We start from the raw sequence: 14,615 nt of genomic DNA, 5'->3' as shown, positions 1-14,615 counted from the left end.
GGGGGCCACGGCCCCCCCAAAAAATTTAAAAAAAAAAATTTAGTATATATTAATTTTTTTAAACTAAATATATAAACAGATATATATATATATATATACATGGCCCCCCAAAATGAATGATACGTCCATGTATCTCAGTGGCTAAAGCCAATTATAACGTTTGCTCCGCCCGATTTCAAAACCTGATCCCTCTTTTTTTTTTTGGCTTAGCGACGGTTGTGACGAAAACCGTCGCGATTTTGCGATTGTTTCTTATAACCGTCGCCATATAGCGACGGTTGTTGAGAAAACCGTCGCAAAATAAACTAAGCGGCCCCCTGTGTCGAAATCATAGATCTGCCCTTGGTAAGACCGTACCACACAAATTTTTGCTTTGAAAAAAAAAATCCTCGTATATCAGCAGTATATCCACCCTAATTATACCTCGGTGTGATATATATTTTTTGTACTTTAAAATATAAATTTGTATATTATAATTTCCTGGCCCTAAAAACACTCACATATAATGTTGTGTATTTACATAATTTAGAAAATCGTGGACCACGTGCGTTACCTTAAATTAGAGTTTGAAACTTCACCACGTAACACTTGTCATGATTAGCCACCACGACAAGGGAGAAAATTTTTCTATATGAAATGGTTTTCTAATTATATTAATTTAAGAAATATACATTTGACTCTACAGCTTATTTATAATATTATAGACAAATCAATATATAAGTATATAATTCGTAGAATTCAAGACATCCTAAAGCAAAACAATTAGGGATGACAATGAGTAGGGTATGGATCGGATTTCATACATCTATCCCCATACCCATTTATTAAATTCATCCTCATACCCATCCCCATACCCATCGGATATCGAATTTCATCCTCATCCCCATACCAATCGGATTATTGGATACTCATACCCTACCCAAATACCCATTTATCATATACATTGAATTTTTCAAATTTAAATTGTTTCAATGAAGTTATGAATATTTAAAAAATTATTTAAATGAACAATAAGAAAAATCATTAATGAACAAAATAAACTTTATAGAAAAAATAACAAAATATTACAAATAGTTTATATTAGTTGAACAAAAGTACGCAATTCAACAAAAATATAGTAGAATTTACATCATATCCAAAAATTCATAATTCAATTGATTAATCATATATGAGCTAACCCTAGTTTAATCATATGTAAGCATTATCAACCCAAAATCAAACTAGATCGGTTTATCTCCGAACTAATCGTACATGTCTTCATCACTTGACATTGTAGTGTCCTGCAAAATGATGGAGAACAACATAAATAATTGACCCAACAGTTTATTTTCAATGTCAAATTTAACAAAATTAAATTGTATTAAAAACTTACAACATCAACATCAATAGTGTCCTCATCATATTCAACTGAAGAGTAATATGTTTCCGTTTCTTGTGAACTTGTAGCTACAAAATTCAAAGAAAAAAATCATTATTGTACATTGTAAATTAATAATATTTTTGTTCAAAAACAATAAAAACTAAAAATGCAATTTATATTACCTTGTTTCTCATTCAATAACCAACTTTGATTGCACATCAACGCTTCTATGGTTTTTGGATGAAGTCTGCTTCTATGGGAACTCACCAATCTACCACCAGTACTAAATGCTGATTCTGAAGCCACCGTTGATATTGGAATGGCAAGCAGATCTCGGTCCATCCTCATCAAAGTGGGATATTTGATTCCATTGGTCTTCCACCACTCCAATATGTCAAAATCAACATTTCTAGGCAACACTTTGTCTTCCAAATAATGATCTAGCTCAGTCTTCATATCAGTGTAAACATCACACTCAAGTGCAACTTCTTTATCGAAACTATCCAAAAAATCATCAGTACTTGTATCCAATCTAGTCTCCGTTGATCTTTGTTCAACACTGGCATAACCATTATTATTTGTATAATCGTCAAGCAAATCATAACACATCTTTTTAATCTTTCTAACAGGTTCTTTAAAACCAATCTCTCCATATGTTCTTTTGAAACAATACTCAACTAACTTTGTCTTATATCTTGGATCTAAAATAGTAGCTATTCCCATCACCCCATGAATATCACACCAATACTTCTCAAATTTGGAAAGCATCCTTTCAGTCATGGAAGAAATTACCTTGTTAGGAGATGTGGTCCACTTGAGCAATGAAGCTTTAATTTCACAAACCTTTGTGGGATATTTTCTTCCAGAAAATACTTCTGTGACACCTCGACCCGTTTACAATAAAATAGCAGCGGAATTTAAAATTTCTTTCAAATGGAAGGAGTTTCAAAATACATTACCATAAAATGTTTAAAGGTAAATACATGATCATTCAAATGATATAACAAAAATACAAAATATCATTCCTATGATCATGTATTTACCTTTAAACATTTTATGGTAATGTATTTTGAAACTCCTTCCATTTGAAAGAAAATTTTAAATTCCGCTGCTATTTTCAAATGATATAACAAAAATACAAAATATCATTCCTATGATCATGTTCCAAAAATGCTTGCAAAATAACATCTTCCTTCCAACTTCGTATGCATATGACTCCAATCCACAGTCAACATCCTGGTCCGTCGCTCTTATCTGCATCACATGAAATAACTGAAATGAGTATAAAACTCAGCAAGTGGAACTCTTACATAGCAATGATACATAGTATACTCTGTAAAACATGGCTTTGAAAATATTAAATACCATCAACTCTGAAACATATATATCATAGCAATAGCATAACAATGAGATGGTATTTCTCTTTACTATGGTGGATTGATATCAATAGTAACTCTGTCTGTGGTTGCTCATATCCCATCGATATAAATCGACAACTCTGAGGGATATAAGCCTATGGTCGTTGATCAACTAATTGCATGCAATCTCTGACTATGTATCTATCAATCCATAAAACATTTAAACTCTTTCTCTTTGGCATTTAACCAAACACTTTGCAATCGCTTACTCTTTTGTATTCCCTTTTCAATATTGAGACATCAATTGCCTCCACAATATACCACAAAGGTATCAATACATAATAATGAATCAAATGAAGGGAATAACGCATTAAAACCTTTGAAACACAATACATATAATATCATGTGAGCACAAGGGATGAAATTCCACTTACTACCACTAGAAACCTTGAATCTAACTCCTTGGTACACCACCTACAACAATATTCCATAAATAGAACCATCATCAACTCAATAATCAAGAACCCATGCTAATTAATCCATAAATCCAACAAATACAACAAACCCATATCATCTCTCCTCCAAAACCAAGAAATAATACAACCAAAAGCTTACCTTAGCTTCTTAGAACCAAGAAGAACTTCAATCTCAACTCCAATCACCAACTAAAAGCTTGAATCAAAGATAGGAAGTGAAAGAAAATGAGAAAACCCTAACCTCTAGAGAGAAATATCGAAAAGAAGGAGAAAGGAATGAGTAAAGTGAAGTCAACCACCCCAAAAAGCACTTAAAAAAATCTCGAACATGCGCGACCGCGGGTGCGCTACTCCTTGTACCGCGGGTGCGGTAAGCTCACGGCACCCACACAAAAATTCTGAAATCGACGACCGCGGGTGCGGTCCTGCAATCACCGCGGGAGCGGTGTCCTCTTTATCGTGGGTGCGGTGTCTCTACGGGAAAAACACCAAAATCCAAGAATTACGAACGCGGGTGCGGTCCTTACACTGAGCCCGGGTGCAGTCTGGTCACGGCCAAGACAAAATATAAGGCAACCAAAATCGATCCGAAACACTGAAACGACGCAACTACCATCAACTAACAATATCAACCACACCTCAAGATAATAATAACCAATAATACTATGGCCCATAATCACAACTCTTAACATCACAACTAAACTTAAACTTAATCAATAAATCCATAACATAGGAAAACTTAAACCGTACCGTACACCAGGCTCGGCTATTACAACTTCAGTCACAGAATAAAACACTTGCAACATTTTAGAAACCTCTTCTGCTAACAACCACTCATCATCTGTTGGGAAACATTTATACGATGGATCACGAAATCTCAGACGAGCAAACACATCTTTAAAAGATATAGCAGTCATGAGCATCACATATGTTGAGTTCCAACGGGTTTTACAATCCAACACCAATTTTTTAGCATTCATATTGCGTACTAAAATCCGTGCCACATCATCAAACTTTTGCTCTCTTTTAGGAGATGCTCTCCAATATGTGACACTTTCACGAATTTTCTCAACACTAGGTGCAATGATATCCAAATTATCTTGGACAACTAAATTCAAAATATGAGCAGCACAACGCATATGAAGTAAAGACCCTTGCAGCATAAGTGTAGAATGATCAAGCTTATGCATCACATAGTTCATAAGAGAATCATTAGTGGAACAATTATCAATAGTAATGGTGGATATTTTCCTATCAATATTCCAATCCATCATAGACTTAACTATCACATTAGCAAGGACTTCTGAGGTATGTGGAGAACGAATATAAGCAAACCTACATAATTCAATTAAAATAATGTATATATGTAAGTATCTATTTAACTGAAATCATAAAAAGTGTGAAAAATGTTACATATTTGAGTGACAAATAGAATATATACCTCAAAATACGACCTTGCAAAGTCCAATTATCATCTATGAAATGGGCAGTCAAAGCCAAAAATCCTTTCCTCTGATTAGATGCAGTCCACATGTCGGTGATTAAAGCAATTCTGCCTTTATTAGATTCCAATAAACTCAATACTTTTGTCTTTTCATAGTCATACATTTTCAGTATATCACTCTTGATGGTATTGCGACTTGGAACCTTGAACAAAGGCTGAAGACTTGGTAAAAGTTTATGAAATCCATGATGCTCCACTATTACCAATGGATACTCATGTAAAATTATCATTTCAGCAAGAATTGACCTTGATGTTTCTTGATCAAATTGAAAGCCTTTAATAGCAAATTCCCCCTTGTTTTGCTCTTTAATCAACAGTTTCTGCCTTATATCACTAACAGTTCTTCTTGGACATATTTTGAAATGTTCACGTAAATGTGTTGTCCCATGTTTGCTTTGGCTAGAAAGAGATTTTTTGCAGTAGTTGCAAATTGCCTTATCCATTCCATTAATTTTCTTCCTTTCAAAATGATTCCACACATCAGAAATTAACTTTCTCTTCCTTGTTTCACTAGGAGAGGCACCATCAACAGATGTTGTATTTTGTGGAACAAGTGGAACCTCGTGATTTATTTCAGATAGTGGTACTTCATTTTCTGTTATATGATCTGTTGAGTCCATTTAATATATCTGAAAGTGGTGAAGTAATGTATGTTAAAAAAGACAAAATAAAATAGAGAAAATAACAATATCTTTTTAGTTCAAACTTAAGAAGAATGAGAATAAATATTAGAAAAATCTTAGCCCTTTCTAATATTTGGACTCCATTTTTTACTAAGATCAAGAAGTCAAAAGTAAACATCATACAAAAAAAAGTAAATAATGACAAATACCTTGAGGATATACTCTTCTGTCACTTGTTGAAAATTTAGATTCACCTTCTTTTCATCCAAACACAAGACAAGTAAATCAAAAGGACAAAAAAGAGACATAATAAAAATAACACTTATATCGAAACCATGTTTGTATACTTTAATTTGACAGTTTACAACATAATTGTTGGTTACTCGGAGGAGTCTGTTATGTAGTGCCTGTCCAAAAGCTTAATGAGGATGTGAACTTTTCCCTACCCATTATGCTCGTGAAGAAATTTTAAAGGAAAGGCAGATTATGTTTTTTTTTTTAAAATAAGACATGATCAACACATAAAGAGATCAAGTGGTTATTCTAAACAACCACAATTAGTATACTCGGAAATCATCAAGAACGTACCAACCATAAATAATGTTTCTATTTACTAATGTCAGAATTTCTTACATGCATTTCTCAATAATATTAAAAAAATGAGTATCGGTATGTTTGGTCACTGCACCACAATCAACCTTGAGTCACCACACCGAAAGTGAAAGTGAGAGCCTGGTAAATGTAATCAACAATCTACCTGTCAAATAGTATTGTTTTATTATTTGATAAAAAATATCTCATGTTGGTCAATTCAATCAAATTGGAGAAATTGATCCAACTTCATAGTAACGACATCCACATTTTAGCCTTGCACAAACCCATTTCTCATTAATCTATTTACCCTCTAATTTGAGTACAGCATTGAGTTCTACTGAGTACATGAATTTGAGTACATCATTGATTATATTTTAAAAAGAGTATCTGTATGATGCAAGCCGCATTGAGTTCTACTGAGTACAGGAATTAGACTTGCTAATAAGAGTGAAGACCGAAAAAACTGCACAATGGAGGATGAAGACAACACACCAAGCAAACCTTTTTGGGTGTTCTCGGTTCAAGGGTCTGAGGCCGAAAACCAAGGCTCCAGAACGAAGGAAGACGAGGAAAACGAAGAGAAGAGGCGAAGAAGGAAGCCATCCGTCACTGTAACCTGCAGCTGTGTGTTATGGTGGAGAGAGGAGCTCATCTCATGTGCTATTGTCCCTGATATGTGCTGCGGTGGAAACAGCAGGCCCATGACCTGTTGGGACTTAACCTTCAACTGGGCCAAAACTAGCCAATTTAAATTTTTTCAGGTTTTCATATATATATATATATTTATATATATATATATATATATATATATATATATATATATATATATATATATATATATATATATACTAATTTAAACGGGTATTCGGGTCGGGTGTGGGTCGGATTATATCAAACTCGACTCCATACCCGAACCCGAAAATCCCCATACTCGATTACCTAAGTATTTAATCGGGTCTAAAAATCCTTCCATACCCTCTTCTACTCGGGTCGGGTATCGGATCCTCCATCGGGTTCGAAGGAAATTGTCATCCCTGAAAACAATAATACCCAATCATTTTATGTTTTATCATTTATATTGAAGGATCGTTTGTAGAGCACCTTGAGGTACTTCAAACAAAATATTCTCCAAGAGATGCAATAGCTCGTGTTCTAAAATGTATAAATCGATGAATTAAATCGAGTTTGGTATAGAACCAATCGGAAAACATTCGGAATAATCATTTGTTAAGAAACACTGATATATTTTATATCATGTGTAACTGAATAACTGAAAATAGCAGGAATCAATTGATACATACATCAGTTCAGTTATGGTGAAAACTGCACCGACAGATGCTCTTACTGATTAAATCAGTTTGAAAACAATATTTAAACAATTAAATACACAAGACATGTTTATGGATGTTCCGGGACTTCAACTGCTCCTACGTCACCTCTTCTACCACCTCGGGTAGGATCCAATAGAAGACTTTGATCGATACAAATGATTGTACAAACCCACCCAATTTAGGACTTACCTACTGCCTAACTGAACTCCTAGTCTAGATTGAAGGCAGCACCTTCCAGTCAACACTTCTTTAATGTTTATGTAAGAAAGACTACATACATAAGTTTATCGCCTTTGTGCAAGACTGTATTTGAGTGGTGGTGTGTGTGCGTGCATGTGTGAGAACTGAACAAGGAATGCACCACAAAAGTGCTCTCACACACTTAGGGAAGTAAGCTTCTAAACTAAGCTGATGTGACTAAGTATTCCCTCTGGGCAAAATGATTCTTGAAAGCTGATAAGAAAATAAGCGTGTCCTTTCCTTTTATTTTCACACACTCTTTTATGTGCTCTCTTTGCTGATGATATTGAGCTTGTATATATAGAGGCATTGAGACCGTACTCCAAGAATCAGCACATGTGATCATTGCAGATTGAATGTCTTCCTTGATATACGTGTCTTTGACTTTTCTGACATGCCTCCAGGAATCTCTCGTCTTTAATCTTTGCTGCAACGTCCATTATTGTACCTTTGAACGTACATATGTTTTTGTGTAGCTGGAATCCACCAAGATAAGCTTGTCTTGATCTGCAATTGATTGATTCCTAACTGATGTTCCTAACTAGTCATCTGAACTGATATTCAGTTGAGCTTGGTGAAATCAGTTGACTCGTCAATTGAACTGATTTTTTCACTATTTCAGTTGAACTGGTCAGCTGGGTTCTTCATCAGATGGCCGGGCTTATGAAAATATTCTGCCGAACCACCTATCAGCTGGACAATCAGTTGAACTGTCTTTGATATGTTAATTGAATTGATTCAGTTTGGTCGATCAATTGATATTTTCAGTTAACATCTCGATAATTTCAGTTTTACTTCCCTTAACTGATCAGTTCGAATCCTGATCAGTTCTAGCTACCTGTGCACTAAGGTAAATAATTAAAAACAAAATAACAAGTTTTTTTAATATCAAAATCAAGATTACGAAAATGAAATATTCCAACACATATCAAACAATATTATCTCAAATATTAATTAATATATTTACGTCTTTTAGTAACTATCTTGATCACAAAATGAATATTCCCTAGAATAACCCTATTTTTTATATATTAAATTGTTTTCCCTCAGTTAATGTAGGAAATATTTTCTCTCAAATACGATATCGTATAACTTATATCTAAAAGTTTATTTAAATAAAATATTATATGTTTTAAATTTCAAAGTTCTATTATTAAGAAAATTAAAAGTTTATTTTTTCAATCTTACGGAACAAACATGTATGTGTATATATATTTATTTATTTTTCCAAACTTCTCTATTATTTATAAAGACCAGATTCTTAAATAACACTATCGGGGAGTTTATGTAATTATTTTAATTTTAAGTTATTAAAAAATTGTTAGTTGAAAGCATAACATTTAAGTACTTTGTACGCTTGAATTTTCTACGCTGTAGAGCCATAAAATATAAAATTTATTATAAAGTGGACTATATGTAACATTTATTAATAAAATGTAAAAATCATAACATTTATATATATATATATATATATATATATATATATATATATATTAATTCTAGATCATCTCTTCATTTAAGTTGTGTTTGAATTGATAAATTTCAAAAATATTGAAATGTATGTAATTTTTGAAAAATAAGATCATAAATTTCAATCATATTTTATATGTTGGCAAAAACTTGTGTGAGACGGTCTCACGGATAGTATTTGTGAGACGGATCTCTTATTTGGGTCATCCATGAAAAAGTATTATTTTTTATGCTAAGAGTATTACTTTTTATTGTAAATATGAGTAGGGTCGATCCGTCTCACAGATTAAGATCCGTGAGACGGTCTCACATGATACTTACTCTTATATGTTTATATAATATTTTATATTAGTTATCATTAATTTTAAATTTAGATATTTGAAATAATATATAAATATATAATGTATAAACTTTGAATGAACTTCCCAATAAATATATATATATATATATATATATATATATATATATATATATATATATATATATTCACAAAAGGACAAAATTAAAAGAGAACTTACCAAAGATCCAACAGTTGATTGAACAATACCTGGACGGTTCAGATGAGCCCACATTGCCGATTTTCATTCATTTGATCTCACTTACCTGCCTAGTTCATAGATATTGGGCCACGGCTCCTGCTTGATGGTCCCCACTTGCCTTATTTTATTGTTCCCTATATTGGTCTGGCCTTTTATCCCAATTTGGCAAAAAGCCCGGAACAAGTTGGAGCAAGACTGCGAAAGAGAAGATCTGGTAATTTGTTTCAGTTTTTTCTGGTAAGAATACGTATATATGTTTCTGGCGTTATCGTGTCTCTGTACTGTGCATTATGGATTACTTTGTATTTTTCTGTTAATTAAGACAAGAATTTGGCCGAGTGATTTAAGCTCTTGCGTAGTTTATTTCCTGATATGTTTTGGGCTGTATTTGAACATTTTTCGGAATCATGCTCTTGTTTTCGTAATTTGGAGGATGATGCATGCGGTCTTAGTAGTTTCTACTTTATAGTTTTGGTTGTAGCCTTCTTTTTTCCTTTTCTTTGGGGGAATTTTTTGGTGAAGTGTAGAAACTTTGTTTTGCATGCGATTTTGTACTTTACTTCATGCTGTTTGCTGTGAAATGGACTGTGGTAAATATTCGAGCCTTCTGGTGAGATATAGTGGGCCATTGTTTTTCTACTTTGGTTTTGGTAATTTTATTTTTTTTCCCGCGGTCATTTTTTTTTATACATAACTCTAATAGTCGTACGTTGTCTGAGTAAGTACGCGTTCACATTTTTTACATGTATTTCTTGGTGTTTATGCAGAGAAAGAGAGAGTTTGTTTAAGGGTCTGAATTTGCTAATTTTGTACAACGAAGGAGTTTGGATTCGCCTTGAGATGGGTAGTAACTTAAATTTCAAGAATTTTGAACAAATGCAGATGGATGGAAACGGCTGTGGAGGGTTTAGTTTTCCGTTAACACGACAGTCCTCGGTCTATTCGCTAACTTTGGACGAGTTCCAAAGTGCAGTTGGTGCAACTGGAAAAGATTTTGGGTCAATGAACATGGATGAGTTGCTAAGAAACATATGGAGTGCTGAGGAAAATCAGAATATTGGATCCACGAGTGGTCTTAGTACTGGTGGCCAAGAAATGGGCGGTTCTTTCCATAGGCAGGGATCGTTGCTTCTCCCTCGAACGCTAAGCTTAAAGACAGTTGATGAGGTTTGGAAGGATATGTCGAAAGAGTATATCGAGGGCACGGACCTGAGTGGTGGCATAAATGGTTTTAGTATGTCTCAGAAGCAGCCAACTCTCGGGCAGATGACACTAGAGGAATTCTTGATGAGGGCCGGGGCTGTGAGGGAAGCTACTGGTTCACGATTGGATGGGAATTCAAATATTGTTGTGTCGCTTAATGATTTGACACCACCCCTTTCGAGTAACATGGAATTCGGGTTTGGGTATCAGCAGGCTGCTAATGCGAGTGGAGGGTTGATAGGTGGTGGTGGGATTGGTGAAAGTAGTATCCAGATGACTACTCAGTCGGGTAACTTACCATTGAGTGTAAATGGTGTAAGATCTTGTGCATATGAGTTTGGGAATCAGCAGCAGCAGCAGCAGCTACTTCCTAAACAACCTGCCATGGCCTATACCGCTCAAATGGCGGTTCCGAGCAACAGTCAGTTGAGTAGTCCAGGAATGGGGGGAGGAATTATTGGGATAACTGATCCATCGACTGTGATCCAAAATACGACATTTCAGGGTGGAGGATTGGGGATATTCGGTTTAGGAGCAAACAATGTCAACATCGAGACTGGGTCTCCAGCAGTTTCAACAGATGGGCTCACCAAGGTTAATGGAGATGCCTCTTCTACTTCACCGGTCCCTTACGTGTTCAATGGTGGTTTTCGTGGGAGAAAAGTCGCTGCTGTTGAGAAGATCGTCGAAAGGAGGCATAGGAGAATGATTAAGAACAGGGAGTCGGCTGCTAGATCACGGGCGCGTAAGCAGGTAAACAGTATGTTGTGCGGTTTTATTGAAAGTTAATTTTGTTCGGGCTTGGATCGAATTTCCATAAGTAAATTCATTTTTGGATTGTGGAAGGCGTATACTATGGAGTTGGAAGCAGAAGTTGCTAAACTTAAGGAGGAAAACCAAGAATTGCAGAAGAAACAGGTATTCTTTATATGCTTTCTTTCCTTCTGTTTCCTTCTGTATATTGACACTTTCTTTTTTCCATTTTTGGTCTTGTAACCTGCAGGCAAAGATGATTGAATTACAGAAGAATCAGGTACTTAATATCTATATTTGCGATAGCCAGAGAAGTCCATCGTAACCGATTTATGGAACCATACAACGTAAATTTATCCTTATTTCAATTCGATTTCTGTGTCATAGGTGTTGGAGATGAAGAAACAGCAAAAGAACGGCTCGAAGAGACGATGCTTGAGAAGGACGTGTACCGGTCCATGGTAAATGACAAATTAAAGATATAAATCAAGAATATAGCTCTACTTAAATAGCTTATAATGACATGTTTCTGCTGCAGATCAGAAGAAACCATATCGATCGATCCAGGGACACTCCGTTTAGCTGCAGAATGTTCATTCAGACGAATCTTTACGCTCGAAATCTGCCGGCCCCGACTTGACTAACAAACTTTGCTCTTACTGTGTACCTTCAGATAACAATGGTAGACAACTGCAGTAAACTTTTGTAAAAGACATATGATTTCAGTTTTAGTTTGTAAATGGTTTGTTTATCTTTAATTAATTCAAGAATATATAAATATAAATAAAATATAAATCTTTACAGTTATACATATAAATATAAATTTATGTCATCCTCTTCAGTAAATTAAAAAATAATTTTTTTGGTTTAGGTTAGTTTGTATTTTCTTTATTAATTAATTGATTGATTTTAATTATTAATTCAAAAATATATAAATATAAATCTCATCTAAATCTAAATATAATATATATATATACATATATATATATGAGTGAGTCTCATGTGAGACCGTCTCACGGATCACAATCTGTGAGACGGATCAACCTTACCCATATTCACAATAAAAAGTAATACTCTTAACATAAAAAGTAATATTTTTTCATGGGTGACCCAAATAAGAGATCCGTCTCACAAATACGACCCGTGAGACCGTCTCACACAAGTTTTTGCCTATATATATATATATATATATATTACATGAAATTTGTGGCATTTATTATTTATATGTATATCAGTATATGCGTTATATGGAGTGGAGTAAATGACTGGTGATTAGTAAGATGCATGACACTCAATAGTCAGTTAAACAATGTTTAATTTAAGCCCATCATATAAGAATATAATAGATTAATAAATTGTTTGTCCAAATATTATACTTTGCATGCTATTTGAATGAAATATATTTTCATTTTTTTCCTTTTAATTTCAGCTTATGGTTAGCTTGTTCTCACCTCACTGTTTACTATTCAAAAATATATAAATATAAATATAAATCTAATATAAATCGAAATCAATATATATATGTATAAAAGTGCAAAATGATCCTGAAAGATAGCCTAGAGCGTGCTACAATGAGCCCCAGCATCCAAAAAGAGCCGCGCCAGACTGTCCTGTGCGGCCAGACGCATCCCAGTGCCCAAAAGAGCCCCCCTAGCACGCCCCTGTGCGAGAGAAGCGTGCCCCAGCGGTCCAAAATACCCGCCCAGCACGCCGCGATGCATATTTCAATATGGAAACTCTAACTTCCGAATTAAGTAATTTTTATCTGTTTTTTTTATTTAAAAACAAAGTGATATAAACATTATTAACAGGTTTTTGATGAATTATTGAATGAATTTGTGAGTTTTACTCTCAACCAAAAACTTTTGACTTTGTTAACACTTTTGTGTATTTCTCAAATCAAACTTATCAAAGATTCGTAACTTCGTGCCATTTGTCGATTGTTTTTCACTCGAATGGTCAATGATAAGTTATTTGAAATGTCGTTTGAGATCGATTGTTATTTGTTATTAAACCAAAGACAGGACTCATGAATCTAATTCGTGTTTACTTTCCATGCATGACCGGATCGATTCGCATCATTAGAATAGAATAAACCCCTTTTCAGTTTAAAATGTTTCCTGGTTTTGATGTCGTGAAACTTTATACAGAAGCAATTAAGCAAAACCAACAAAATGTTGGATAAATGAATAATGAAGAGGTGTTGAGTTGTATAGGGAAGTGGGATGTCTCAAGATGGCTTGTCCCATATTGAGAAAATCACCACATGAAGTTTCCCTAATAAGCTCCAAGTTGAGACAAGGGTTTGGGCCCCAAGGGGTACCAGAAGTTTTTAGAAGGGGGAAGACGCTCATAGGCTGTGTCTCGGTGTAACACACGCGCGCACGCGCTCGTCTCGTCTCGGGTCGGGTCGGTGCGGTACGGTCTTTGACCAGAGTTAATCTTTTTAAACCAAATTTATTTGGAAATTAAATTTTTAACTCAACAAGAGTGCACAACAGTGTGTATTGTGCATGCACTCGGACAGAGCTGGGCGCGCAGGTGCGCCACTTCCCGCGTAGATGCGCGCTTGACACTGGAAATGCACATGTTGGACAGAACAGGGTGCGCGGCCGCGCAGGTTCTCGCGCGGGCGCGCGCGCCTTTCTGTTCGTGCGGGGCTTTCGGCCAGTACAAGGCGCGCGGCTTCTCGCGCGGGCGCGCGCGCCTTACTGTGCGCGCTGCCCGTAGAGACAGAAAGCTGCGCGCAGCAGCGCGTAATGTCGCGCGGCTGCGCGCGCAGCACTGATTCTGGAAAGTTGCGCGTCCTTTGGCTATAGTGGCATCTGTTCTTGGTTGGTTTTGGCCCAATCATTGTATCCCTTCACTAAAATCGAGTCTCTTCAGAGCAACCGATCTGGAGAAGCATGTCTCCTCAACACAACCATTGATCATCTATATATAGTCCCTCAAATCACATTCAAAGGCTGCTGAAATTTTTGCATCTTCTCCTCTCATCTTGCTGCATCAATTTTCGAAAAATACTTGAAAGCTTTTGCATATCTTTTGTTCGCTGAATTCGAGAATTGAAGTGCTTCAAATTCTCGACGTGAAGTCGTTGTATCTTGGGGACGATTGCCTTCAACGTATAGCACTTTGATACGGACAATTTCGTCTTGCGGAGA

The 14,615-nt window shown here is 35.3% G+C and overlaps 3 protein-coding genes across 5 annotated transcripts; 1 reads left to right on the top strand and 2 right to left on the bottom strand.

The window, feature by feature from the left end:
• Positions 1 to 957: 957 nt before the first annotated feature.
• LOC140828398 (zinc finger BED domain-containing protein DAYSLEEPER-like) lies at positions 958 to 2,198 on the bottom strand. Its single transcript, XM_073191377.1, has 3 exons — positions 1,543 to 2,198; positions 1,373 to 1,446; positions 958 to 1,280 (listed from the first exon to the last, which is right to left on the bottom strand). Exons 1-3 carry the CDS (start codon positions 2,138 to 2,140, stop codon positions 1,242 to 1,244), a joined length of 711 nt encoding a protein of 236 aa, XP_073047478.1. The 5' UTR covers positions 2,141 to 2,198; the 3' UTR covers positions 958 to 1,241.
• A 1,168-nt stretch (positions 2,199 to 3,366) lies between these two features.
• Positions 3,367 to 5,318, bottom strand: LOC140827018 (zinc finger BED domain-containing protein RICESLEEPER 2-like). The gene is made up of 3 exons (XM_073189592.1): positions 4,636 to 5,318; positions 3,950 to 4,529; positions 3,367 to 3,390 (listed from the first exon to the last, which is right to left on the bottom strand). The coding sequence occupies exons 1-3, from the start codon at positions 5,316 to 5,318 to the stop codon at positions 3,367 to 3,369; spliced, it is 1,287 nt and encodes a 428-aa protein (XP_073045693.1).
• Positions 5,319 to 9,640: 4,322 nt separating this feature from the next.
• On the top strand, positions 9,641 to 12,283 carry LOC140828397 (ABSCISIC ACID-INSENSITIVE 5-like protein 5). 3 transcript variants are annotated; one of them, XM_073191376.1, is made up of 6 exons: positions 9,646 to 9,732; positions 10,263 to 11,451; positions 11,545 to 11,616; positions 11,702 to 11,731; positions 11,839 to 11,912; positions 11,990 to 12,283. In XM_073191376.1, coding segments are annotated over exons 2-6 (1,293 nt in total). In that variant the 5' UTR covers positions 9,646 to 9,732; positions 10,263 to 10,335; the 3' UTR covers positions 11,991 to 12,283. The 3 variants fall into 3 exon arrangements, with proteins under 3 accessions (XP_073047476.1, XP_073047477.1, XP_073047475.1); XM_073191375.1 differs by lacking the exon at positions 11,990 to 12,283 and having other exon boundaries at positions 9,641 to 9,709; positions 11,839 to 11,916; XM_073191374.1 differs by lacking the exon at positions 11,990 to 12,283 and having other exon boundaries at positions 11,839 to 11,916.
• The last annotated feature ends 2,332 nt before the right edge of the window (positions 12,284 to 14,615 follow it).

The sequence above is a fragment of the Primulina eburnea genome, chromosome 3 (assembly GCF_022965805.1).
Source record: "Primulina eburnea isolate SZY01 chromosome 3, ASM2296580v1, whole genome shotgun sequence".
Classification (NCBI taxonomy): domain Eukaryota; kingdom Viridiplantae; phylum Streptophyta; class Magnoliopsida; order Lamiales; family Gesneriaceae; genus Primulina; species Primulina eburnea.
The sequence above is the reverse complement of the archived record's forward strand: the minus strand, read 5'-3'. Positions and strand labels throughout refer to the sequence as shown.

Excerpts from the sequence above, each read along its gene's own strand:
- LOC140827018 (XM_073189592.1), bottom strand. The coding sequence starts at position 5,318 with ATGGACTCAACAGATCATATAACAGAAAATGAAGTACCACTATCTGAA. Across the intron at positions 4,530-4,635 it reads TTGCAAGGTCGTATTTTGAG|GTTTGCTTATATTCGTTCTC; the intron begins GTATATATTCTA and ends TGAATTATGTAG. Across the intron at positions 3,391-3,949 it reads TTGTAATAGCCGAGCCTGGT|CTTTTAGTTGGTGATTGGAG; the intron begins GTACGGTACGGT and ends CTTTGATTCAAG.
- LOC140828398 (XM_073191377.1), bottom strand. The coding sequence starts at position 2,140 with ATGACTGAAAGGATGCTTTCCAAATTTGAGAAGTATTGGTGTGATATT. Across the intron at positions 1,447-1,542 it reads GTTATTGAATGAGAAACAAG|CTACAAGTTCACAAGAAACG; the intron begins GTAATATAAATT and ends TGAATTTTGTAG. Across the intron at positions 1,281-1,372 it reads ACACTATTGATGTTGATGTT|GACACTACAATGTCAAGTGA; the intron begins GTAAGTTTTTAA and ends ATCATTTTGCAG.
- LOC140828397 (XM_073191375.1), top strand. The coding sequence starts at position 10,336 with ATGGGTAGTAACTTAAATTTCAAGAATTTTGAACAAATGCAGATGGAT. Across the intron at positions 11,617-11,701 it reads AAGAATTGCAGAAGAAACAG|GCAAAGATGATTGAATTACA; the intron begins GTATTCTTTATA and ends TGTAACCTGCAG. Across the intron at positions 11,732-11,838 it reads TTGAATTACAGAAGAATCAG|GTGTTGGAGATGAAGAAACA; the intron begins GTACTTAATATC and ends TCTGTGTCATAG.